Source organism: Rattus norvegicus, chromosome X, assembly GCF_021556685.1.
Source record: "Rattus norvegicus strain SHRSP/BbbUtx chromosome X, alternate assembly SHRSP_T2T, whole genome shotgun sequence".
Taxonomy (NCBI): domain Eukaryota; kingdom Metazoa; phylum Chordata; class Mammalia; order Rodentia; family Muridae; genus Rattus; species Rattus norvegicus.
This window is the reverse complement of record NC_141554.1, coordinates 115,591,572-115,619,178: the sequence shown is the minus strand read 5'-3', so window position 1 is coordinate 115,619,178 and position 27,607 is coordinate 115,591,572. Positions and strand designations below refer to the sequence as shown.

The 27,607-nt window shown below is 40.9% G+C and overlaps 1 protein-coding gene across 2 annotated transcripts in view; it reads left to right on the top strand.

The window, feature by feature from the left end:
• Positions 1-27,607, top strand: part of Chrdl1 (chordin-like 1) — a 103,857-nt gene that overhangs the window by 44,679 nt on the left and 31,571 nt on the right. Inside the window, exons 5-6 of one of the 2 annotated variants that reach the window (XM_087600277.1) lie at positions 17,459-17,604; positions 19,470-19,563. In XM_087600277.1, coding sequence (XP_087456403.1) covers positions 17,459-17,604; positions 19,470-19,563 — 240 coding nt within the window. 2 annotated transcript variants of the gene reach the window in all.

Below are 27,607 nucleotides of genomic sequence, written 5' to 3'. Positions count from 1 at the left end.
TGTTAAGATGACACTGGATATTTTTTTCTTGTATATTAATTGTGCTGTGAAAGTAGCATGTAAGGACTTTCTTGTTAGTGCTGTCATGCTTATTTCTCTAAACCAGTAAGTATAATTCTGATTTTATTCATCAAAACAGGTCTCTGTGGACTTTGCATACAATGCCTCTTGAGCAAATAGCCCAGGCAGCTTCTAAAAGATTTATGAATTCCTGGATTATCTAGATTATTCATAGGTCTACTTAAAAGGGAATTTTTCATGAGAGGACGGGATAGCCTGGCTTTCCTAAAGGCCCTTGGGGAAAGATCAAAAGGACAGAGACAAAGGGGACAGTGTGGAACTGCTCAGCTCCCTGAACAAGGCAATAATCGAGACCAGACCCACAGAGCCTACCACCATCTCAGAATCGGCACTGGTCACAGCTGAGCCACCACCTAGGCCTAGCAAGCACAAAAGGAAAGCTCTGTGTTCTCTGGATAACTTTGGCATGCTGTCTCTGCTGGCATTTTCCAGTGGAATTCTGTGCAATAGTGGCCACCTCCCATTACAGTAGCCACAGACATGTGACTGTTAGACACTTGATAAGGTATGCAACGACTGTGAGACTCAGAAACTGCATTCAAATTGGGCTTAATGGTGATTAGTTCAGCTGTAAATTGATACAAATGACTGGTGACTGCTGTCCAGCATGGCCTCCCTCTATCTCATTCATTGGGAGCTTTTATGCTGAGTTGAATTTAGTTTTATACCTTCTATTTGTTTAGTTTGTTTAGATTGTCATAAATGTCTTAAGAGCAGACACCATTTATCCTAGGAAGACAGAAAAATCATACCTTGAAGTAGTGTTTTGTTCAGCCCTCTATCTCCACACTTGACAAATATGAGCATTTAAGAAAGACTGTAACCTACCTGAAGCCACAGTAGGCACATTCAAGCTGGAGCCTAAGTCAGCCTGCTCCTTGGATTAGGCTTCAATCACATCTTCCTTCCCTTGTCTTCACCGCTCACAGCTGAGATTCATCCTTGCTCATTTGGAAATATTTTGAGACAATGTCTGTCTTTATCTCCTCATATGCTAAGATAAAAAAGTTTGTCCTCTGGACAAAGGATTGTAGAGTAAGTTAATTTCTTTAAAGCAGTGGTTCTCAACCTGTGGGTTGAAATTCCATAGGGGTCACATAAGACCATCAGAAAACACAGATATTTGCATTAGGATTCATAACAGTAGCAAAATTAGGCTTACAAGGTAGCAACGAAAATAATTTTATGATTGTGGGTCACCACAACTTGAGGAACTATATTAAAGGATCAAACCATTAGGATGGTTGTGAACCACTGATGCAAGGCCATATGGGGCCATTTATCTTTTACGTTCTATTTTGAGGGAAGCAGTTTGTTTCAGTGTCTTTGAATGAGCCAGGCCTCATGCTAGCTCTCTCTGCTCAGGGAGCCACAGAAAATTTGCATGTGGCCCTGGCCCATGTAGGTTTTCAGATATAGGAGAAAGGATGTTGGTAACGCTGGGTCCCAGCCCCTCTACATTCTGATTTGCCATGATTTATTGAACACACTAGTTGTCCTTTGCTAGTAACCAGAGACGCGGCACAACTCTCTCTCTTCTCTACCTTCCTAAAACAACCTAGATTTAGACATGTCCAGGATAGAACTTGGAGGAATTTATCTTCCTGGTCACTTTAGAAAGTGATACAATGTACTGACTCCAAACTAAGCCCAGAAGCCAATGCTAAAAATGAGGAGAATTCAGTGTATAGGAGGAAATAAAGTATCCTCTTATAATCCTTGCCCTCTACTCCTCCTACCCCAGCCCTTTGCCCTTAACCCAGAGCTAACCAATGGTTACTAAGCACTGGCTGAATTGAAGCAAAACCTGTTACCAGCCACCAAAGGTCAAGCTGCAGCCAGGGAGTCCTGCCAAGAGCCAGGCCCAAGCAAGGAGGCAAATAGTTTGTGTCCCCTCTGTAGGGCATGGTCTGCTCATTTGTTGGTACCACCTAATGAAGAAGCGATCTGGTCCTGAGATAGAAGGCTTCCAGGGACCCACCCAGTCCTAAAATTCTGAAGCCTAAGTATAAGCGTTGGATGCCAAGGACACTGGAGAAAGTCTCTGGAGCATGTAGAACACCAAGCCAATTGGAGTGCCTGCTAAGCCAGCCCGGGATTCCTGGCATTCCAGACACACCATATCCACCCCCAACCCCAGAGGGCAGCCAGTGGCCACAGCAGAGCCCACATCCAGCAGGCCAAGACCCACAACAGACCCTCCAAAGGCCTGCTTCCTCACTAAATGGCCTGCCTCCTCACTAATGGCCTGCCTCTTTGCTTTGTGCTGAGTTCAGGGAGGTGGACAAACTGTAACACCCAGTTTAGCCTAAGAGTCTAACTTGCTGTGGACTCTCTGGGCAGTGAATCATTTTGAATAAGCACTTAAGCAACTTTCCACTGAGTCATCCTGAGGACTGTCAGGTTCACTAATCCTGACATATACTGTGTATATCCTTTGTTCAGGTCCTGTCCCCATGCTGATACTGGGGGCTGGTTATAAACAGCAGAACGTTAACAATGTGCTTGTTGGAAATCATTTGTATTAGGACTTCCATTGCCTGCCTCTCTCCAAAAAAAAAGTCTGAAGCACAAAGAAAAATCTTAACCAGTACCAACTCTTGGTCTGTGTGTGCTTTTGGCAACATTGCTACCAAGAATATGTCCTCTTTACTTTAAGTGGCACTGCATGTTCAATTTCTTTTCCAGATCCTCCATGGATCTGTTTTCATTTGGCTTCTTCTAGGCCAGGGCTGGCATTTTCTTTTTCCTGTAAATATTTTAACATTTGCAGGCACCTCTTGCTACAACACTGCCTTTGCAGCGTGAAAGCTGCCATAGACAATACGCAAATGATGGCTATGGCTGCCTTCCAATAAAACTTTATTTACAAAGACAAGTTCTGGGTCCATTTAGCTCACACCCCTGTTCTAGATATAAAATAACCTAAGTTGGTACATGAAACATAGTCCCCCATGCTAGCATGCCTGAGGGCCATTTAGAAGATTGGCCAGTTTTCATTCTCCTTTTAGGAAGGAGACATAGATATTGTAAGAATAGTTTTTCTCATTTTGACTATCAGAGTCCATTTCTCAAATTTGTTAGGCACACTGTAAGGACTAGATTGCTAAATGAGGGTGAACTAACAACATATAAATTTCAGAACTTAAAACACTTAAAGGTGTTCAACTCATGTTGATATGTCATTCTTACCATTGACCCTAGCTGACAGAGCCTTGAGTCCCATTGGTATAAGAAAAGAACATAGCGTAGCAGTAACTATTACTCTGATTCTTAAGTCTTTTTCCCTTGGAATAATAAATTACTTTTGCTTGTGTGTCACTGAGGAGAGGAAGTCACCTATTCTCAGGGCCTGATTCTTAGGGACAGGGAAACACAATACTATCATGTTTCTGGACAAGAAAGTGATGTTCAATGGCCCCAATAGACACCTATTCCAAGAACTACTTTCTAGCATTCTTCTTGATGTCTTTTCTTTCCTATCTTTTTGATTGGTCTAAATGTCTCTTTTGCCTAAACCCTACCTGGCTTTCTTCATTCATAATAGCCACTGAAAGTAATACTCTGGAACACAGCTGAGGGGCCCAAATATTGGTACACTAAGCAATACTTAAAATTGTGTGTAGTCCAGCCATGAATATGAAGTCAGGCCTCTGAGCCAGGTCCTCCATGCCATTGGATCCAAGCATTGATTGTCATTGGGCACCAAGCCTGAGAACAATTAGACCTCCCATGTCTCTGGTTTTGATTTCACTTTTATTTACTTTTAGTGGGAATTTGAATCAGAGAGGGAATTCTAAGCACAATGACTCTAGGCAGTTCCTGCCTTTACTGCTATGAAGAACAGTTGTCAAGACGGAAAGGTACAGAAAGGAACAGACAACACAGGCGATGGTGATTGCTGTGTTATAAGATAGCCATGGAGGAGAAGACTGTATGTGAAAATACAGACTAGCCAGGAAAAGCTAATTGTGTAAATACAAGGCTAGGAGTTGCTCTTTCATTGTGCTACATGTGACTCGCCAAGGATCCTGGGACATTTTCGTTAGTACTCTCACCTTTCTAGGACCTCGAAGTTCCTCTGTTAGATCTTTTGCATGTGGCCCTAAGTCTTGTAGAAAACAAGTCAAGGAAAGGTTTGCAGTACATCTGAGAGGTCAGTCTTCTAAGGCTCTTGGGTTATTTCTCACCAAGTTTTATTGACAACATTCACAAGGCTCCTAACTGCAAGGAAGTCTCTGAAACACATATGTATGTAGCTGGGTCTTGGAATGGATTTGGTGAGCATGGAACATCTAGCACAAAGAGGATCCTATACGGGAAATGTACCCACTGGCTGAATGATAACATACTGGCAATATTAAAGTATTTTCTATTCAGAGTGTACTCTGCTTCTTCATGGCGAAGGAAATTCTGCCTTTGGACACCTTTGAGTATAAAGAAACATGACAGATTCAGTTCATTGTATCTCACCTTTTTCTCTATACTTGATGTGACCTTTAACCCACATCTAAAGGCACTTATATTTTCATGGACACAGAGGCGTGGGATGTGAATCCTAGAGACAGAGATGGGAAGATGTCATTCAGTGAAATGATAATCAGGAAGAATAGGCAACTTATTCTGAATATTGCACCATTCAAAAATCACACTTATGAAGTAGGAACTGGGGCCGGAGAGATGGCTCAGTGGTTAAGAGAGCTGGCTGCTCTTTCAGAAGAGCTAAGGATGCTTCCCAGCATCTATGGTGAACTGCTCACAACTGCCTACAACTTCAGCTCCAGGAGATTCAATGTTCTCCTCTGGCCTCTATGCACAAACATGCACATACTCACATACATATACATACATACACACACACACACACACACACACACACATACATTATAAAATAAGTCACTTCTAAAGTAAAAAGCAGCCAGTAACATGGGAACAGCAAGAATAAACTTGCTGGTTTGGTCCTGTAAAACATACTACAAATTCAGTTAACCTTTAGATTGATATTCTTGGTAGTTACTTCTTAGGTTAAGGTTTTGTTTTCTACTTTTATGTTTAATTCTATTTTCATAGCAAATACTATTTGTTGCAGAAAGGAGAGATTGTAGGTATAATTTTTTTGTTGTTTCATCTAATGTTAGGTTTGAAGACTGGCATTTATATAAAAGCTTTCCTGGGTCCATTGTGACTTCCTAGGTAGTTGGTTTGACATGATATAGTTTTGGATATTTATATGTAAGAGACACTCTAGTGTCTAATGTCATTAAGAATAGCTAGTGCTTTGGTACCTATCTAGAGATATTAAAATAAGAATGTTTCCCTTCTCTATATAGTATTTAAAGATAGATTATGAACATGGCAATGACTGATTTTAGTCAAGGCTTGCTCATCCATTCTGAGGACAGAGCATTCCTTATTATGTTGGGCATTTTTCATTGTAGAATCTTTATTACTTTCCATGGTTTCGGCCTCCTGAATGGGAGCAACATATCCTCCATTTATGGCAATCAAAACTATCTCCAGTTACTGCCACAGATCCCCTCAGGAAATATTATTCCAAGTTGAACCTTCACATGAAACAGTGGGTATCTTGTAGAAGTTGAGAACTATTGCTCTAGTACTAAAAGATTCATATTTACTGACTTTTGAAAATTTTCACCTTTTAGAATATTTTATTCTTTCATGATTTCATACATATATACAGTGTTATCTTTAGCACACCCAACCCATATACTCTTTTTCATTCTCCCTGGCTCCCCCAAATACTCCGTCATATTCCTTCATTTTTACTTTTAATAATCCACTGAATCCACTTAGTACTGCCTACATCCACATAGGTGTGGGACGATCCACGTGAGCATAGGGAACCTACCATTGACCACATTCCTGAAGAACAATGACTTTTCCTCTCTCAGAAGCCATCATTTGCTAATAGCTCTATAGCTGATATATAGACCTCTCTCAGAAGCCTACTCTGGAATTCAGTGCATTTTCACATGTCTCCCAGAAATGGGAGTTAGAGACAAAGGTTCTGGGTAGTAGTAACTTACTGATAAGCATGCTTGCACCTAGATTTCTGAGAAATATTGAGAGGCAGTATGAAAAAATTACCCCATGTGTTATGTCCAGAGCTTAGATTGAAGAAATGTGTCAATACTCACCAACCTTTGAGAAGGATATTTTTGATGTCTTGCATGAGATGGGCTCTAAAACCAAAGCCCTGAAGGAGTACTTCTCAAACTTGAACCTGCACATGAATTACTGGTCATCATATAGTAGTGTAGACACTAGGTATAGAAAGTGGGGTGTGAGGCTCTGCTTTTCTACCTAGCTCTCAGATGTCACCAAGGCTGCCCACCTCCATACCACTTGATAGGAGAGGGTTTGTGGTCTTAGAAACAAAGAGCTTCTCATCTGCAGGCCATGTTCATGTTCTGTAGAGGGAGTCATACTGATCTAATATCCAATAAAGTATTATTCATTAATATTTTTGTGGTACCTCTCTCAACAAGGTACAACCAGTATCACAGCCCCCCCCCCCGTCTTCATTCTATTAGTCATCGTCTATGCCATATACAAAAATGGCTATGCACACACACATGCATATACATATATACATAGTAGAAAGAATATTATGTAGGCTGACCTCAAATTTACTATTTAACCGAAAATGACCTTGAACTTCTGATCCCCCTTCCTTTCCAAGTGCTAGGATTACACATATGTATCCTCATGTCCAATATTCACTGTGCTGGAGGTCAAACCTGGGGCCTGGTTTATGCTAGGTGAGTACTGTACCAATTGTGGTACCTCTCTAGTCCTCAGCCCTGTTTTTCAGAACTCCTCTGTGTCTGCCTTTTGAAAGTTTTAAGAAGATGATTTTTTTTTTATTCTTTCACAATTTCATGCATGTATGCAATGTATCTACAATCCAAATCTGCTTTCTTAGTCTCCCCGGGACCCCCAAATGGTAGTGTTCTTTCCAGAGGAGACAATGAAAAGAGCTTTCGAAAACCATTAGAGTCAACAGTGTTATTTTATCCTGGTTTAACTTGCAGATATTACAACCTCTATCCTTAGAGCTCACAGACTCACAAGCCTGTGCTTTCATTTCTGAGTTGACCAATCCCTAGTTTTATCTAGGCAGGAGATACCAGTACCTACCTGCGAGGGCGAATATACACAGGGAGAACAGACTTAACGAAGATCAAATTGGAGTCCTGAACATAGAGCCTATCCAATCACCACCATTAATCTATAAATATTAACTGCTAACATTGATGTGATTGTGATAATTATTGGAATCCCAACCTTTAAACTCTGTTCTGTGCCTCCACTATTCGCATATGTTGAACTCCCAACAGTAACTCATTATTTGAAGTGATTTTTAATCAAGTATAGTATGATATGAGGACTTTGAACCCATTCTTACCAGATAATTCTTCTCCTTGCTCTTCTCATAGGAATTACTTATGGAAAACAAAACTCAGACCTTATTGCTACTTTAGCCTTGGCGAATCCAGTGGTAGCTATGCAGCCTGCTTGCTTGATTAAGATCTGACTCCTGCAGCAACTTTTTCTTCTGTTAATTTCCTTTTGGTCTGAGGATAAACTACAGTATAGGAGCAACTTACATCCAATACAGCTCCTACTTTCAAACTGAAAATTTTCATTAATCTTATTGTTTGTTTGGCTGGCTGGTAGGTTGGTTTTAGCCTTTGCATCTCTGTTTCCCAAAGAGAAGACACCAATCCACAGCAATCGATCCTGGAGTTCTTTTGCACCTAGATTTCCTAACTCCATTCTTTCCCCTGCCCTATATTGTCTACTGTTACCTAAATTACTAAATTCCTCTCCCTATAGTTCTAACTTTGGCTTTCCTCCTTAGGAAATTTTGTAACAAGAAAACCATGATCCCTTTTCTTTTCTATTAGCTGCTGCTGCTGCTGCTGCTGCTGATGCTGTTGTTTTAGACAAGGTTTCTTTGTGTAGTCTTTACTGTCCTTGAACTAGCTCTGTAGACCATGCTGGCTTTGAACCACAGAGATCTGCCTGCCTCTGCTGGGATCAAAGGCTCATGCCACCACTACGGACTTTCTGCTTATATTTCTAGCACAAGGGAGGTAAGCCCCTCTTTTTATGTCTAGAAAGAAAGGCATAGGATTTTCTTAATAGTGTTCCCCTTGTTCCAACAGGCTGAAGCCTGCAGCTTTTGCCTTTATCTGCCATCTCTTTCTCTGTAACCTCTGCCAATGACCTCTAGGGACAGACTACTTTCTGAAGGTGGATGCTTACAGTTTACCAAACAGAACAAAATGTGTGTTTGGGGATAATTTTTTCCATTAATTACTGGATGCTAACTCTAATTTTTCTTCCTTTAGTAAGTAGTAGGCTAGCAATAAGCTCTTTCAACCATCTTCAGACAGGTCCTGCTTCCAACTTTAATTTCTCTCCTCCAGTCATCTCAGAACACTTTCTCAAAACTACAAAATCTCACTAGATCACTTCCCTGCTTTAATCACTTCACTGGCTTCTCATCATATACACAAGAACTGCAAACTGCTGGCCTTGATATCTTAGTATCTCCAGGTGCCTGATGTCTGATGTCATCGCACTATCCTTGCAAGGACCAAACCATGGTTTCAATCATTAACACTCTACAGTATTTCATAGGGAGAGGCCTTTTCTCTTGTTTTAGATGGCTTTGTAGTAGAAATAAAAAGGTCAGGAAAGGGAAAAGACACAGGGGTTGCTAAAAGCACATGCTAGGTCTTAGCTGAAATGGGTAACCCAGGATGAGAAGCATGGACCTTAAAAACTCAGTAGTTACTATAATCCAAGAGATAAGAAATATCAAGATTCTCATAATGTTTGGATGTTAGATGTGATCCCCAGAGGTTTTTCCTTGGTGCTTTGAGCACATGAGTTCAGAAAAATGCTCAGTTGTGAGTATACATGTTTCTTTACTGTGAGACTTCTGAGATCCTTTAACGTGATGAGAGAGACGTGGGGCGCCTACATTATAAATCTTTCCCCAACTTTATTTAATGACTAGAATCTTGTTTTCACAGAACATCTTGTGGACTAGTAGTGCTCTGTAGAACAGACTTGGGAAATGCTGCTGTAGGCAATACAAAGGAATGCCTGACCAAACTCCCCACTGTCTCATCCAGATGCCTCACATTGTTTCTGTAAGTGCTGCTTGAGGGTAGTGACTAATTTGTCCATTTCAAAGGGACATTGCCCTTCAAAAAAAAGAAAAGAAAAGAAAAACCCAGTTCCCAACGGATTAGAACTAACGGAGTAATAGTAGAACTCATTTGGGGAATTTATTTGGGGGAAAGGGAAAGGCAGAGAGTGACACATGTTACCACAAACCTGTCATTAACCATTACAAATCATGCATAGCAGGTTTAACATTTTCGTTGCTACTGCTAAGGCAGTTAAGATACCTCTGGAGAATTAGAAACCATAGAAACACGTAGTTTAGCAGCAAAGCATTAACAAACAACTGCCACATCCATGGTAGACGGGTGTTTTTGTTGTTGATGATGATGATTTTGAAGGGTTTTGTTGTTTGTTTTCTTTTAGCCTACATGTTATGAGGGCATGTGACCATTTGAGATTGAAAAGTTACCCTCTGAAAACAAATTTGTGTCATTTAAAACTGCTTCAGTTTTTGGACTGGGCTTCTGAGGGACGTCTCCAGCCCTCCTGTTTTTGATCCTGACTTTTAGTCCTTGTTTTGGCACTACAGATTTGTGTCCCGTTTGCATCTTGGGTCCTTACCATGTGTCAAAAGAAAAAGGATTTCCAGTTTCCTCTTGGAGGAAACCCTAGGAGATTTGTGTAATGAGATTAAATTAGGTCATGAGCTGGATAATGCAGCTGATGAGCAAAGTGGAAGAAGTCTGGACAGGGAAGAACATAGAGGTTCCCTCTGTAGACTATGCTATGAGGAGGCTTCATCAATAAACGTCCTCAGCCCACACAAGGCTGCTCTTTCATATGCATCACTGTGGATGCAGAGAATGTAGAGCAAGTTCTGTCAAGAGATAGGTACTTCTGAAGCACCCACGCCTTCTTTGCAGCAGTGAGGGCTCCTCTTTTGCATCACGTAATAATGTGAATCTGGCAAAAACCCATTGACCATTTTCCCAGAAGGGTACATGCATTCTCACCCACTCAAACTTCAGTAACTCACTTCATAGTCACACTTGGAAGTCAGGATTCACCCCATTAATCTGAGCTTTATGTGAAAAGCCATTTGGCACCTGGATGTGTACGTTTACATCTTAATGGCATTTAAAATAGACTCTGAATACTCGAGCATATACCACGTTTGTTCCTTCCTGTTTGTTCCCTCTTTCCATGCTAAAGTTATCAGGAGATGGAGAAAAAGAAGACATGGGCTTTATTTTCTTTGTAGTTATTGATTATTTGGAAAATAATACAGTTAGAGTCCTTGAGATCACACACGGCAACACAAGCAATGAAGCCTACTGACCTGAATTCCATCTTCAGAGACCGTGTGTGCATGCTCCCTCGTATACCTGATATCAAGCGTTATGCATTAGGAAGAGACAGATCATTTGAGTTACTGCAAGACCTCAGAATGAGTTTAGTAGACCCTAAGGGCTAAGGAGGATATGAATAAGCACAGGGCAGTCTGTGGGGGTGTTTGGTTCTAGCATGAGTCAGAGCAGAGTTGGCAAGGAGAGTAAAGGAGCAGGGGCCTACCAGTAGAGCATTCTTCAGCTCAATGGCATATCCTCAGGGCAAGAACATTTGAGATTCGTTTCATGCCCCTGGCTCAGTCATGCTGGGATGCTCCTCCATCTGGGCAGGTTTGGCTTTGGGTGCTTGTCCACAAGCCAGTTGATGAGTAGCCCTGCAAGGTCATCACTGCTACCTGAAAGCCATAGGGGCCCTTGCTGATCTAACAGAACTTGAATGGGACATAGTAAGCTCTCAACTCTTATCTAGCCATCTAGAAAAGACTCAGTCCCAAATCTCCTTTTCAGATGTAATGCCATCAGTAAAGTGGAGGGAGCCATAGTCAATGGACTGTTGGCATAGCACTTTTTGGGGAAAAGGTTTTGTGCACAGTATAAACCCTACCATGTAGAAGCAAGTAAGAGAACAGCTCCTCTCACCAAATGTACATATACAGTTATGGAAGGGAAGGTTTTAGAAACAGAACCCAGAAAGACAAAGCCGCAGCACCCTCATCGCTCAGCAAACCAGTCCCCACACCAAACTCAGAACACCCAAGGTGCAGCCGAAGCCCAAATCTGTACCCAGTCTGACAATACCTCTTCCTCCCAACCTTCCCAGCCTTCTGCCTGACAAGAAGGCATATCAGGCAGGGTCAGCTACTGCCTGACATCAGCTGAAGCACGAACAGGAACGGGATGAAAAACAACCTGCAGATGGAGTCCGGATGAGGAGGGGAAAAGTGGGATTTACCCAGGGTGTGAGCTTTCGGCGCCCTCTTTCACTCTCTTCTGTCCAGCTGCAGCAGCAGAGGACTGTTTCCCCTCACTCGGCACCTTCTTGCTTGGGACAGAGTGTTGTGTCTGTCTGTTTAGCTGAAGAGTGATCTGCCGAATCTGCTCCAGGAATTTCCTGGCCTGGGACCCCCACTGGGGGGTTGGGCCTGGGGTGCAAGCTGAGAGGCCACTTGTCTTGCTGAAGGTGTGCACACAGAGTCTCTTTAAACTTTCCGTGCAGGAATATCTTTTCTGCATCAGTCTCTTTGTTTAATTCAGCAGTGTATCAGTTGGACTCCACTTCCCAAGGCAAATACTGAGGACAATGGGGAAAAAAACTGTGGCAAAGGATTAAATCCCCCTCTATCCTTGGCTGGCCTCCATTTATTTTAATATGTTACACTATTTCACTTCCTGTCTGACACCAGGGCACAATGTACCTTTCTTGTGTCTGGGAGTGCCCCATTTTGTCACCCATTTGTCTTCATTGTAGGATGTACAGCTCTTACAGTATTATTGCTTTCTTGTGTAGCTTATCTTAAGGAATAGAAGTAAATATGAATATCTACTCTTTAAAGTATTATCTAATGCATAAAATATAGTATAGAATTCATACTCATTTTATACCTTCTTCTTTTTCATTATCTCTCTGTTGATTCTTTCCAATTTCAGATTCCCTCTCCATCCTGACATCTTGCCCACTGAGGTGGCCTGATTATGTTCTGATGCTGTATCCATGAAATATCACAAAAGCAGAAGTTGTATTCAAGCTTATCTCTGACAAATAGAGTAGAGACGAGAGTAATGGCAGCAGAAAGGTTGTCGTGGTTCCTGTGATTAACCCCTGATCCTTGGAAGTCCTAATAAGCTTTGTACTCATGACGCTCTGAATTTACATGTCTCCTGACCTCGAGGCTGTCTTTTCTGGGTAGCCAAGAATATGCCACGCCCAAGAGAACAGCAGTCTGGCGGTGAGGAGAATAGGGAAGAGAAAAACTAGCATGAAGGATTTGGCTTCCAGCGAGTTTAGAGAATGGTGGTACCAGGCAGGGAAAAAAAATTATGTACCATAGAGTTTTTGGTAATATTTTCCAGGTACTCTGAAGAGAAGAACAAAGGATAAAAGAAAAAAAAGACTATGACACAGCTATTCTCACTAAGATATCAGTAGTAGTGTCATTGCACAAGAGACTTCCTAGGAAAATCCAATGCATACATATCTATTCGCCTCAGAAAGGGAACCTACAACAGAACATAGTAACAGTTACACCATAGTTTAACTTGGTCCACCAATGAGTTTTCACTGAGGTTACCAACAGGAGCATGGGTGAGGATTTCCTTACGGGAGCAGAGATGACTCAAAGGCATTGGTAATATATATTAAAAATCAACAATAAGAAACAAAGGCAACATGGGTGACAACACTCACTAAAGCCACATCCTTGGATCTTTCTGCAAAACTTGCATACAACGCAGCAAGTCCAAGAATCCCTTTTCTGCCACTATCTGGCTAGAACCTCTTCCTCCAGTTGTTTACTCTTTTAGTAAAGCAGGGCAGGGGTTTTCAGAATTTTATAAGCATCAGCTTTCCCAGACATGTGACAACATCCTAAGGCTTACCTCCTTCTGGAGGGGGTGTTTTGATCCCCAGGAAAGTCTGTTAGATTGCAAAATCTAACTGCAAAGTGACAACCATTTACGAACAGGATGAATCTCCCATAGCAGTGTTTTAGACTTCAATAACAGTAAAAGTAGTAATAGATATTTAAGGTAAGGAAGTCTTCTCTAAGCCTCTCAGAAAATAGAGTTCTGTTCATTTATAAGGTCATTCCTCGTGTAATGAGAGGGAATCAGCTTCTTTTTTAGTCCATTTGTAACAATATGTCTCAGTGCTGGTCCTTTTTTCCACTACTTTTCATAGTGTTTTGTGGGAATTTAAGTAGAAACAGGGGACACAGAGAGAGACTAGAAGCTATGCAGCCTGGATACTTTTATTGTAGTATTCTCCTGAGGGGTCCTGGAGCCAGCTTGGGTTTACACTGATTTCCTGCCAGTTTTCAGCTAGGAGCACTGAATATGTTCCAAGGATAGTTGGTTCAAAGCCCAGCCACCTCAGAAAATCTGGGAAAGGAGAGAATAGAGACTGGGGTGGCTTTTCTTGCTTATGTGGTTGGGAAGCATGCTGTATTGGCCCTATAAAGATTTAAGGGGAGATTTGAGACATGTGCCCCATTCTTAGATAGAAAAACACAAACAAGGGAAAGTTGCTTGTGCAACATTATAAGGAATTGATACTGGGCTGCCATGATGATTCATAGATACTATTCTAAAGCTTTAGCACCTGTTTGCAAAAATAATGCACACTAGAAGGCAGAAAAACTGCTTGTGAGTCTCCTCTCTACTGAGGATCTATGTAACATGTGTCAAATCTTTTGGGGTTATCTGTGGCTTCATTTTCATAATTTTCTCCCCCAGACCAGTAAGAATATTAGAAGAGGAAATAGATACTGAGATAGTTTTGTAGCGTAATAACTGGTAGAAGCTTAACTATACTTTCCCTCATTTTATTTGATTTCCATTCTCCCCTATCTGCTGCTGCCTCCCCATATTCTATTGAGTAGATTAGTAGAGGCCAGTGCCACATTACTCAGAAGACTACTGCAAAGAAGACTCTGGTTATACATCCAGTGGGAAATTTATCCCTGCCACTGATGCCATTGAAGGGACAGTTGAAATGAATCTACATTCTTTTGAGGCTAAATATTTCCAAAGGGTGTGTGTGTGTGTGTGTGTGTGTGTGTGTGTGTGTGTGTGTGTGTGTTCCAAAGAACTGCCAGCTTCTGTGAGAGTCATGGCAAATACTGTTTTGTAGGTCATTGTATGTTTCCTTTACCACAAAATTCTGAGATGTGGAATAATTAGAGCCCAGGGGCAAATGGCCCTGCTCCTGTCCTTTCCCCAGAGAGTTCCACTCATTTCTGCCAGCTGCAGCTGTCTGCTTCTTTGCACACATAGGCAGGGCCAGGGAGTCATGGCGTAGACAGAAAGTCAATTAGTATGAAATAAAATCTTTCTTAAAGAGTTCTTGTTTTTAGACAAAATTCAGGAACTATCCAGACATGCTCTAAGGGTCATGGATAAGTAATTAACATCGGAGGGAGGAACAAATCAAGGTTAGATCAACTTATACAGAAAGATAGAAAAGAGTTTTTAGCCAAATTATTGAAGTTGATAAAAAGTTCAGTTTTGTGGGTATTTTAGGACACAGAATTGTAATAAGACAGCACAGCTTTCATGGTTTGTTGGTTTGTAGTTTTGTTTAATTAAATGACCCTTTGCTTGCCATGGGTTTTAAGTGATTGGCACTTTTCTTGATAGTGGATAAGAAGGAATTTTAGAATCAAATATCAGTCAGTATCCTGGTGCTGCCAATCACAGGTTGGGTGACCTTGGACAGAGAAATTACTTGTTGTGGTACTGCATATCAAATGTGAAGGCATGTGCTCTACCACTGAACTATGCTACAAACCCAAGTCATTAAATTTCTTAATTCTTGATTTCTTCATCTATAAAATTGGCATGAGTGTTATCAGAATGTTATTGGTAAAATGCAATGAAATAATATACTTAAAAACACCATGTGCCTGAACTGAGAATAGGACCCCCGTTGAAGGAATCAGAGAAAGAACTGGAAGAGCTTGAAGGGGCTCGAGACCCCATATGTACAACAATGCCAAGCAACCAGAGCTTCCAGGGACTAAGCCACTACCTAAAGACTATACATGGACTGACCCTGGACTCTGACCTCATAGGTAGCAATGAATATCCTAGTAAGAGCACCAGTGGAAGGGGAAGCCCTGGGTCCTGCTAAGACTGAACCCCCAGTGAACTAGACTGTTGGGGGGAGGGCGGCAATGGGGGGAGCGTGGGGAAGGGAACACACATAAGGAAGTGGAGGGGGGAGGGGGATGTTTGCCCGGAAACCGGGAAAGGGAATAACACTCGAAATGTATATAAGAAATACTCAAGTTAATATAAAAAAAATTACCTCCAAAAAAAACAAAAACAAAAAACAAAAAACACCATGTGCTGGAGGGGCCCATGGCTTCAGCTGTAAGAGGGGAGCCCCTTGGTCCTGTGGAGGCTTGATGACCTAGAGTAGGAGAATGCTAGGGCAGTGAAGTGAGAGTGGGTGAGTGGTTGGAGAAGCACCCTCATAGAAGCAGGAGGGAGGAGGATAAACTAGGGGTGGTTGCAGAGGGGAAACCGGGAAGGGGGATAACATTTGAGGTGTAAATAAATGAAAGAACCAATAAAATAAAAAAATAAATGTAAAAAGAAGTATGTTGTACCTCGAGGAGAATCTTTACAATAAACAGACATAATAATAAAAAATACCATGTGCACAATGTCCACTTAGGACTCAATGAATGTTGACTATTTTTACATTATGATAATAATGACAGGTATTGTTATTATTAGCCTTTATCATTTTTACTGCATCTTGAGAATGTCAGTTTATTTTTAGCAGTTATAGTGATGTATAAAATTAATTTATCCACATAAAGTGGACTCTTATTCATTGCGTTTTTTTTTACTGATAAAATCACCCTAGTCCCTAAGCCTCTCTCTAATGAAACCCACGGCTTCTGTTATTTTACCTTTTCCACCATCCTGTGGCGAATACTTGCCACACATCAATGACCTTGGAAAATAATCATTACTATTTTGTTATACATTCTCTGTATGTGCATGTATAAATGAAGAGATAGACAGAAAGGCAGAGACAGAGACAAAGAGAGACAGAGAGTCAGAGGCAGACACAGAGATCAAGAGTATACATACACATGCAATATAGAATATACTGAAGGAAACCCAGCGAAAACTTTCCAGAGATCATTCTCTATAAGTTAACTCACTGAATGAATTAATTTTCTGCTCCTAGACTCTGTCAAGTAGAAACACATGAAAGAGACTCAGTATTCAAAAAATAATATATACACACTTGTAAATATGTGGTCAGAAGGTAAAATTAGTTTCAGGACACGGTGTGTTTTGAGTCTCCTTTTTGCTGTTTACTAGTTTTGTTACATCAGTCAATCTCATGATGTGCTTCTCTACAATGAAAAATGAAGATAAGAACCTAACATGACCTGGCATAGGTGGTTATGAATCTCACTCTCAATAATGTATCTGCAGCTTCTTTGTAATGGTTTACTATGTGACCATAGACCACAGACACATGCTCCAGAAGCATTCAAGCTCCAGATTATGTGCTTTAGACATCAGATGCCTTGAGAGGTCCACAGCGCTGGCTGGAGTCTTTGTACAACCTTGGGGAGAAAAGGAGATGAGAGTTGAACCTTTATAGGCAAGAACTTCAGTGGGTAGGAAAGAGCAAAGGAAGAAGGCTGTCTTGGTGGAGGAATTAATAAGTAACAACAACAGAGACCAGCAGAAGTTAAAGCAAATGCATGATAAGCTATGTAGAACATTACAAGAGATATTGTTTCTAGAACAGTTCCAACAGACACTAGATGGTTCTTCTGAAAGCCTAAGAGAAGACTAAATACTAGTAGTATGGACTCCTTTTAGGTAAGTCAGAATTTTATCCATGCTGGACCAAGTTCAATCAAGGCAGGGCCTTGTCCTCATTTCTCTAGTGCTTATAGTGTTCAGCACATAGCATGTGCTCAATAAATTCTCAAAAAGGCCAGATGGTCAGCTGTGGTTTTGCTGTGGCTGTTTTGACCTCTGGTGCAAGGGTTGTTTTAACTCCGTCTGTGTAGCACAGCCCCACCTGCTGTCGAGAATTAGGGAAGTTGTTGCAGTGATGCCAATACTTGATGTGTCTTGTTTGTTTGTTTTCCTCCTCCACTCTGTTCCAGAAGACTCCTTACCACCGATGAACAATAAGGTGACCAGCAAGTCCTGCGAATACAATGGGACCACCTACCAACACGGAGAGCTCTTCATAGCTGAAGGGCTCTTTCAGAACCGGCAGCCCAATCAGTGCAGTCAGTGCAGCTGCTCGGTAAGACCCTGCCTCCCAATGCCCCTGCCACTCTGTACCCCGATAGGGAAGTAGCCAACTCTGCATCTGTGTTTTCACGGAAGCTGACACTAGAAAATGTTTGAATGAAGATGCATTCGCTTGAAACCGTAAGTCTCCCTGCCTGTCCAAGTGTGAACAACTGTCAAAGATGTCCAAGTTAGTTGGCTTACAACCATAAGAGTGTTAAAACGAGTGAAGATGAGCTGTTTGATTTAGTCGCCATGCACTTTTCCTAAGTGTTTATACCACCTAGCCCTTCAGCCGAAGGGTTCATAGCTATTGAAGTCTTGGAGATGTCATAGGTATAACACTACTATTGCTTTAGGTAGTCATTGCCAATTTTCTACAATGAGAAAGTTATGTTAATGTTTGATCACAGTGATTCCAATGCACTGTCACTGCGCATACTTTATAAATAAAATCTAAGGGGTTGGGGATTTAGCTCAGTGGTAGAGTGCTTGCCTAGCAAGCTCAAGGCCCTGGGTTCGGTCCCCAGCTCTGAAAAAAAGAACAATAAAATAAAATAAAATAAAATAAAATAAAATCTAACACCTATAACCATTCCTAGTTGTTCAGTACAGCGAATGTTAGCCTGAACAATAAAATACAGTAGGATGAAGCACAAGAAGGGCAGTCAATGGATTCTTAGTGGATTCTGGGAAGGGGGCATCAGTTTTAAGGACATGGATCCTAGTAGGTGACTCATTCTCCCAGTGGATGCACCCTTATGCCCCTGAGTATATATGAATAGTGCAAATGGACTCAGTGGCTTAAAAGAAAGGACAAGATATTCAGAGGGGTTGGGGATGGGGTGAATTTGGGGGGAGTTAGGGGAGAGGTAAGGGTCGGATGTAATCAAAACACATTCTCAAAGAATTAGTAAAATAATGTGCTTTTAAGAAAATAAAGTATTAGAGGGCAAGGCTAGAAGATTGCCCCAAGCTTGAGAATAGGCTGAGCTACGTAGCAAGAACTTGCTTCAAAAGTGACAGCAGAAAGATAAATAAAAAAATTAAACTGGAAGGAACTTAAAAACATTTTTACTAATTGTCAGAGACAATCAACAACGGATAATCAAGGGAAATGATACAATCTCTTCCAGGTGGGATTTTTAGTGAAAACACCTTATCAGAGTAATGTGGTAGATTATTACTGTGACATTGTTTCTCTAATAGTCTTTCTGGCCTTAGGAGCATGTGTATCCAAGAACAAACCACAACATTTACAGGATAAAATTTAAAAGGTAGAATTTTAGGAAATTGAAATGATTTAAATAACAGATACAACTCTGAAGTAAAATGACTTCTCTCCCTTACTTAACATGGAATTGAGCTCTGGAATTCAGATAACCTTGTGTAATTTTATCCCCCACAAAAATATCCTGTCTTTTTGGTTTTGAGAGAAGACTCTACTGATTTTTTTAAATAGTGCCTATAGCACAAAGCCTCATTTCCATCCACTCTCTACCACCAGCTTGAGTTATGATAAGGACCAAAGGAAATAGTAAAAATTAGAGAGAGGAACAAAATTGTGAGGGTTTTCGAGGCTGGTGACATTCCTCCAGGAGCACTGTTTCCTTGAGTCAGGATACCTGACAAAGATTATGAACTCTTTGGGGAGTTCATCTCTTTCCTGAAGAAATAGGAAGTGAGGAATGAAATAGTGCACAGTAAAATGGAAGAAGAATCTAAAACCAACTCTAAGAGAGAGAGAGAGAGAGAGAGAGAGAGAGAGAGAGAGCATTGCCATGTTCTGAGTACCCACTATATCCCTAGTACTGAGGTAATTCCTGACAAATACTTAGTTCAGATCATCCTAGAAGTAATTCTCCTTTTCCTTGGCAGGAGGGGAATGTGTATTGTGGTCTCAAGACTTGCCCCAAACTGACCTGTGCATTCCCAGTCTCTGTTCCAGATTCCTGCTGCCGAGTATGCAGAGGTAAGTGTCCTATAGTCCAAGAATCTCAATCCTGCCCGCCTAAGTAGCAGAGTTTAGGAAAGAGCAAAATATCTGTTTGATCTCTCAGTCTTCGATTATAGAAATGCTCTCAAATTCTAAATGGACTCATCATCACCTCAAACTACTCTTTTCTTCATTGGCGTCTATTTTTGGCTTTACAGAATGGTACTGCATTTTCTTTCTAGGCTTTCTCCTGGGCTCACACTTAATTACCTTCAACTTGTCCTTTGTTGCCTTTTCTCAAGTTACCAGATCTACCAACAGGCCTTTCTAGTCCTTCCCAGTAGCAATATTAATATTTTCTTCTTTAACTTCACACAATCAATGAGGTGTATTAATCAAATTCTATGTGCAAAATTAAAATGAAACCATGCCTAAGGTTATGTGTAAAATATATGCATGTGAGATATTGTTAAACTGTTTATTCTATTTACGTGAATTATAAAAAGGAACCCCATACATAGGACACTCTATTGTCATTTTCCAGAAAGTCCCTATACCTTCAGTTGTGATACCCTTGATCAGGACACAACCTATGTACCCATAGCAAAGATATGTTCTTTAACCTTTCAGAACTCATATTTCACCAAAGAAGGAAAAAATAAATAAATAAGCAAGCAAATATCTTCATATATACAGTATAAGTAAAAGAATATAATATTTTAAAATTTAGAGGTTTAAGCTTTAGTTGTGAGGAAGGCACTGGATAGAGAATCTTGAAGCACAAACCCGAAAGACGACAAGGAGCCGTTCATGCAAAAAGCCTGGGGAAAAGAATTCCAGACAGCGTTGAAAAAAATAGTTCTAAGGCCCCAGGAAAAGAAGTGCTTGGAGCATTCATTCCACAGTCTGAGGAACACTGTGGCTGGAATAAGGTAACTGTGGTTGAAACTGGCAAGAGATGACATGGGGCTGAGGAGAAGAACAGAAGTTAGGACATGCAAGTTTTTAGTGCCTTGCGAAACCATGGAATCTTGTAAGCAAGAGTGCTGCATGGTTTCATTGAAAAGGACTCAGTGGCTCTTTTGTCCAGGTTATAGTAAAGGGAGGTAATAACATAGGAGGAGAGGCCTGTAAGGTTGGTAGAATGACCTTTCCAATGTGGAAGGACAATGCTCGCTCTGGGATCATGATGCAGAGAAGTTGTTCTACGTACAGCCTTGGGATCAGAATGCTTCAGTTTCAACCCAGCATGGCTATTTTCTAGCTGCCTGAGCACCATCGACCTGCCTAACAGCCTCTTCAATAAGGAAAATGGTTGCGGGATTTAAGTGGAATAATGGAAGAAGGGGTCTAGGGCAGTGCCTTGCATAGTCTGAGGAAATTAATAATGAAAAGCAGACAATGTGATATATATCTACCATGTTGGTTTTCAACCATGGTTGTACACTGAAATTGTCATAGTGGACTTAATCTTACATCTGGAGAAGAAGGTAATTCTAATGAGTCACCAGAGTTAAGAAGCACTCAATGAAAGGGAAAGTTTGTGTGGTTTCCTTGTGGAAGGGAGATAGATGAGCCACATACCTTATTTCCATCTTAATCTTTCGAAAAGATGGCCTTAACTATGTTCTACATGTATTTAAAAACCTCTGTCCTCACACATATCATACATAACAGTATTTCTAACACAATTCCTGCATTCTCCTGAGTTTGTACATTTGCCCTCTGCCCTGGTTCTCACTGTTTCCATCTCATGAGTACTGTGATGATTCATGTCCGGACCACACCCCCAATGACCTTGGAGTAGAACTCAAGAGTCGGTATTTAAACCGATCCATCATTGTTTCTGCAGTAAAATTATGGTGTGTGGACCAGCATTTTGTTAAAATACTCCAAAGATCATTGAGGCCAACCCTCAGGGATTGTTTGCTATCTGCATTATGCAATGACATTGAGCTTTCTGAAAGTCTGAAACAGAGATAAATTGGTATAATTATAATCAACTTTAATATCTGATTTGTTGGCCAAGTGATTGTTCTGCTATCAGCTTATACTCATTCCTCTTAACATCCTACTTTCCCAGTCCTTCTAAGTCAATGTGGAATCAATTACAGTCTAATTATATTTTTTTGCTTCAGTAAGGTCACACATCTTTCCCTACCTTTATCTCAAGGAGTGAGCATGCATGTTATATATGCATTGCCACAGGGCTGTTATTACATTTGAGTCAGAATAATAGAAATTGAGATATCATGTCCTTTCCTGTCTTTTGACCTTCGTCCCCATTTCATTTTGATACAGCCTAAAATATGAAAGTCCATTATGCCAGAGATGTGCATGAGGTTGATAATATAACCATCTGGTCATTCTAATCCAGTATTTAGGCCAAGATTATTTTATTGGAAAAGGTGGATGCAAGAAATAGAAACTGTCGAATAGCTAATAAAAGAAAGGACATTGTGAAATAGAGTGTTATTACATCAAAGAAGCTATATGCTGCGGCAAACAGACTCTCAAGACAGAAGGACATGGATTTGACATTCTAGGACCACCATCTACACTATTCCGCTAGACAAGACACTTAACCACCCAGAGCCTTGGCTCTCTCAGCTGTGACTATGAAGGATGTGATATTCACCACCCACAGTGGTTGTAAAGATTAACTACAGTGGCATAGAGTGCTAGGATAAGACTTCATAGAGAGTGATTGTTTAAGAAGTGGCAATTATCCTGAAGTTAAGTAGAACTGAGCCTTCTCGTGTTTGATAGATTTGCCTTTTATTTATTTAATCTCCACAGACGGAGCTTTATTTCCCGTCCTTCTTGTGGGAACAGATCCTAGCACTGACTGTCTTCAATTCTCTTGTCATGATTTGAATTTTCCCTTTTAGTGAGTTCTCAGGAGCACCAGATGAAAGCTCGTTATTACTGATCATGCATTGTTCCTTCATATGCTTGACAATTCATTAAATTCTTCCTTCGGCATCTCTAGCCTAAATGCACCATTTTCTTTCATCTTTCTTTATAAAGACTAAATCCCCCACTTTTATAAAAATTGTTTTTTCTGTGCCTCCGATTTCTTTACATCTTTCAGTTGTATATAATGTGCTTGAAGTGCCTTTGAAGTCCCCATTTCTGAAGCACCTAGTTATTTTTTCTGTTGAAATTATGTTTGTACAAAGGTGTATCTTGTAGAAGCATATTACTCACACAGCAGGGAACCCAGACACTTCTTCCTTATGCTGACCACCCTAACTGCAGGCCAAATGCTGAAGGAAAAAAACAACAACCTTTTGAGTGCTGAACTTGCAAACCTTCATATAAAGGGCCCCATTGAACAGCCTGTCTGCACTGTCACCAAACACTAATTCTCGCCTTTCTCCCTGGGTCAGACAGCAATCCCAGACTCAGATTGAATCTCAGCCCCAGCCTCAGTTGTTTAGACATGTCTGTGAGCCTGGGACAGTCAGGAGAGTGTTGGCAGGGTGCGTGTCATTGCTGGCACCTCAGCAAACCTCATCTGGACGGGAAGCATAGTGAAAACAGCCGCTAGACCATAAGGGAAACTTTATCAGAAGAAAACATCTCTTCAGAGATTGTACTACTGCCATATATGGGGCAGTCAGACCTCAAACTAAACCCACACCCAGCTTTCCCCCCACCATTTATCATTTCGGCTTCCCGTCTCCTGCCTATGTTGCCAAGTCAAAAGAGAAGGCAGTGTACTTGGACTATGGACAAGGGAGAAGAATTTAGGGTAAGCTGCCGAAGTTCTCAAAGGCAATCATGTATTTTATACATCGTGTGGATATGTAACACTTACACTGTACCAGGCAGCATATAAGTGATTACATGTGGAATAACTCATTTGCTCTGTACAACAGTAGTGGGAACCGGTTTCATTCCTACTCTACACCCACAAAGTGGGCAATGAGACCCTAAGTGACCTGCCCCAGAGTAAGAGACTAAGAGACAGAATGCAAAAATTGAGCTTCGTCATTCTGATTCCAATGTCCCAAATTAGTAATCCCCACAAAAACTGTTGGGATACTTTTCTTATTTACTTACATCATTATATGCTAAATTCTCCTCTTTCCCCCAAAAAGGAAAAAGCCCTAAGAGCAAGTTCAAAACCTATTTTTTCCACCATTTTATCTCTAGCATTGAAATAGGGCAAGGTGCATAGTAGTTACTTGACAATGTTTGTAAAGGAATGGATGCAGATATCTGCATCCAAGATTCTTTGAGTATGGAGAGAGAAGGGTGGGATGAGAAGGTCCCATCCAGTTGTGAAGTAAGTAGACTGAGACCTTACAGAGAACGGTGAGTAGTACAACTTCCTCTTAAGAGGATTTGCCTACACCTTGTGCCATGTAAGTTCCTTATCCTCCTTTACTGTCTTGCACCAGGAGACATTCTTGTCACAGTACTGTAAATGTGTCACAACAGTTAGTGAGGCAATTACTACTTTGGCACTCTGGAGTCAGCATGACTCAAGACATGACTGGATTCTTTTTTGATTTCTGTTTGTTTGGTTTGCTTCTTATTCTGTAACTTACAGCATATATTATATACCACTAAGGACAGGAGTTATAAAAGTCAGTACCTGAAAGGAGGGGGGATCTGGTCCAGAGAGTAGGACTGGAATCCCTGGAGGAACTCCCTTCCATCAACTCATGTGATTTCCAGGTCACTTTGTGCTCTCCGGAGTGAGGAAAGCAAGGATCTGAAGTAAGGGAGAAACCCAGGGACAGTCCCATAGTCTCTGAATCTTTTAATTCCTGATGCTACCATGAAACTAGCACGCCCTCCCCCCCTGCCCTGTTGTTCTACATCGTATGTGGTCGGTTATCCCTTAATTCACTGTGACTTGTTTGGGTAGGTGAGTAAACATGGTTGCTTGTTGTTTTGGTTTTGTTTTTAAGCTTGAAATGGAATGTCCTTCACATTTGTGATCCTCCTACCTCAGTTTCCCTAATCCTAGGATTATAGGCATACACCACTGCACCTAGCCCTTTGAAAAGCTAAGCATGTTTGTAAAGGCTTTAAAACAACCTGGTCCTTCTTTTGCCTGCAACACATCCCCATTTCACTGACATGAACACATACCCAGACCGTGTAGCCCAGACTTTGTCATTTTTTCTTGCACTACATATCTTTCTTCTACTTTTCCCACCACAAGCTTCAAATGACACCTCCCTTTCACCTATTATAATGTAATTATTTTTTTTCAGGAGCACAGCTGAAAACACTGATTTTGTTTTTTAAATAGTCTTTTTACTTATTACCTGGTAATTTTATACATGTCTATAATAAATTTTGTTCATAATCACCCCCCTCTTGCCCTCTTGTCCTCCTCCTCCTGAAGCCCCTTTTCCCTACAATTCTCCCTCCCTACCCCTTGTTGAGCAGTTATCGGAACTTAATGAAACACCAGTTCTAATAGCTGTGACTAGTGCATCGGGCATATTGACTTCCTTCTTTAACTGTAGATCTTAGTCTGGTCCCTACATGATGGTCTATGTTGTGTTGATACAACGCAATACCTGAGATGAGGTCATTTCTAAGGTCCAGAGGTTTATCTTAAGAATTCTAGAGGTTTGAAATTTGAGATTGGGCTACTCTGTTTGTTAGGGGTGGGCCACATGCTTTTGCATCCATGGCAAAAAGTAGAATAGAAAACTGGTAGTTTCAGACACATGGAAGAGTACAGAGAAGCTGAGTTGCTTTTTTCTACTCTTCCAAGAGATCAAGTATCCAAAGAAAGATGGTAACCGCTCAAATACCACACCTTCCGATGCCATCAGAACTAAATTTGTATATAACCTCTGACAGGGGCAAGCAATATCTAAACTGTAGCAAAAGAGTTTAGCGTTTATAAGAGTCCAATATTCTCTTGTGCTCTTCATTGTTTCATGTATGTTGGCTTCTGATTTGGACACTTCTGTATGTAAAGGACCATTTTTTTTATTAACTTGAGTATTTCTTGTATACATTTCGAGTGTTATTCCCTTTCCCGGTTTCCGGGCAAACATCCCCTCCCCCCTCCCCTTCTTTATGGGTGCTCCCCTCCCCATCCTCCCCCTCTTGCCACCCTCCCCCAACAATCTAGTTCACTGGGGGTTCAGTCTTAGCAGGACCAAGGGCTTCCCCTTCCACTGGTGCTCTTACTAGAATATTCATTGCTACCTATGGGGTCAGAGTCCAGGGTCAGTCCATGTATAGTCTTTAGGTAGTGGTTTAGTCCCTGGAAGCTCTAGTTGCTTGGCATTGTTGTACATATGGGGTCTCGAGCCCCTTCAAGCTCTTCCAGTTCTTTCTCTGATTCCTTCAACGGGGGTCCTATTCTCAGTTCAGTGGTTTACTGCTGGCATTCGCCTCTGTGTTTGCTGTATTCTGGCTGTGTCTCTCAGGAGCGATCTACATCTGGCTTCTGTCGGCCTGTACTTCTTTTGCTTCGAAGGACCATCTTTTTGTAATTGTGCCTGCCTTAGATTTTTTTGAAACCCACCAGCAAGCTAGATGGCTAATACTATGCTAGGAAGAAACTTTATGCCTCTCCACTAACAGCTTTCTACTTCTCCTTCCAAAATGAGCAGGTTAACATCCATTAAATATCACATTTACAGTTAACAATGGGGACTCGTACAGTTTTAAAAGACATTCCATCTTTAAAATTTGTACTGAAATAAAATAATTTTTAATTTGGTGTATTCTCATCTACACTTGAAACACCATGTTCTCAAGGTTATACAAAGGTCTGACCACTGTCAGAGATACCTTTCAACGGCACATCACCAGTGTTGCCTGCCATTCCCCTACCCCCAAATCCCAACTACAGCCTTTACCTTCCATGAAAATTTTCTAGGTTGTTTTTGCTTTCTCTCCATTCTTTCTTCTCACAATTCATTCCTACATTATTGTGAATTGTCTTAGGACCCCCACTCTTCTGACATTATCTTTCTTTTTGGCATGCATCTTATTTCTTTGCTATTGCTTCCTTTGGACAGTGGATAGGATACCACTGAATTTCCTATAGAATTTAAATTAGTAGTCATATGTTCTAATTGGCCATATGGGATATTCTGTCAGGGTCAATATCATCCCAATCCTTTTGTAGACTTTTAGCTTTTTTCTGTGATTGTGTTAGTGTGGTTATAAAAATGAAGAATTCCCAGCACAGCATTCTATAGCAATTATTTCTTTATGGGTGGTTAAAGTCATGTTTTAGCCTCATTCTTTTTTAAAGTACTTTTAGAAATCTTCTAGCTGTCCAGAAGCTCACCATTGGATGTACCCTTTGCTCACATTAGAGTAGTGTCTATGAACCTAGGCTCCAGCATTTATAGGAATCAGTCTGACCTCTTGGTCACCAAAATGAGCAAATGGTTAAAAACTATGAAGGAATCTAAGCATGATTAGAAAATTTGAGCCATCCCTGTCTCATATATATGTATAGGTAGGTGTATATGCATATATTGCCTTTATCTCATGTATCTATGGTTATGTATCTGCATATATGTGTTCATATCCAGAACCTTGGCATCTGATGTTTTAGAAACAAAATGTTCCTTTTCTTGTGTGAGAGCCAAATTATCTCCTTACTAGGCTTTGCTTGCTTGGTTGATTTAATCTCGTCTGTTAAATACCTGTATATTTGTAGGAGTCCCTAAAGCTTGGTTTTTCCCACTCACTCTGTATCAGCTGTATTTTGAGGAGAAGGAAGAAAAATGAGTGGAGAGAAAGGAATGGAGGAAGGGTAATAGACACTGCTCACATGATAATTTCCATGTGCTTGGCACTATTCCAAACCTTTCCTATATATACTAACTTATTGATTCTTCAAAAGCCTTCAAGGTAGGCATTATTACATCTGTTTTAATAATAAGGAAAATGACACACAATGAGGTTGATGGATTTGTCCAAAGTCACACGTGCAAAAAGAGGGAAAGCGTGGGTCTGCAGCCAGACTCTGCAGTTCCACTCTGCTCTCTTAGGCATTTAATATATGGTGCCTTCAACTTGGGGAAATGAAGCAACTTTGAAAATTCTGTTCTCTCCGAGGCCACTGAGAAATGCA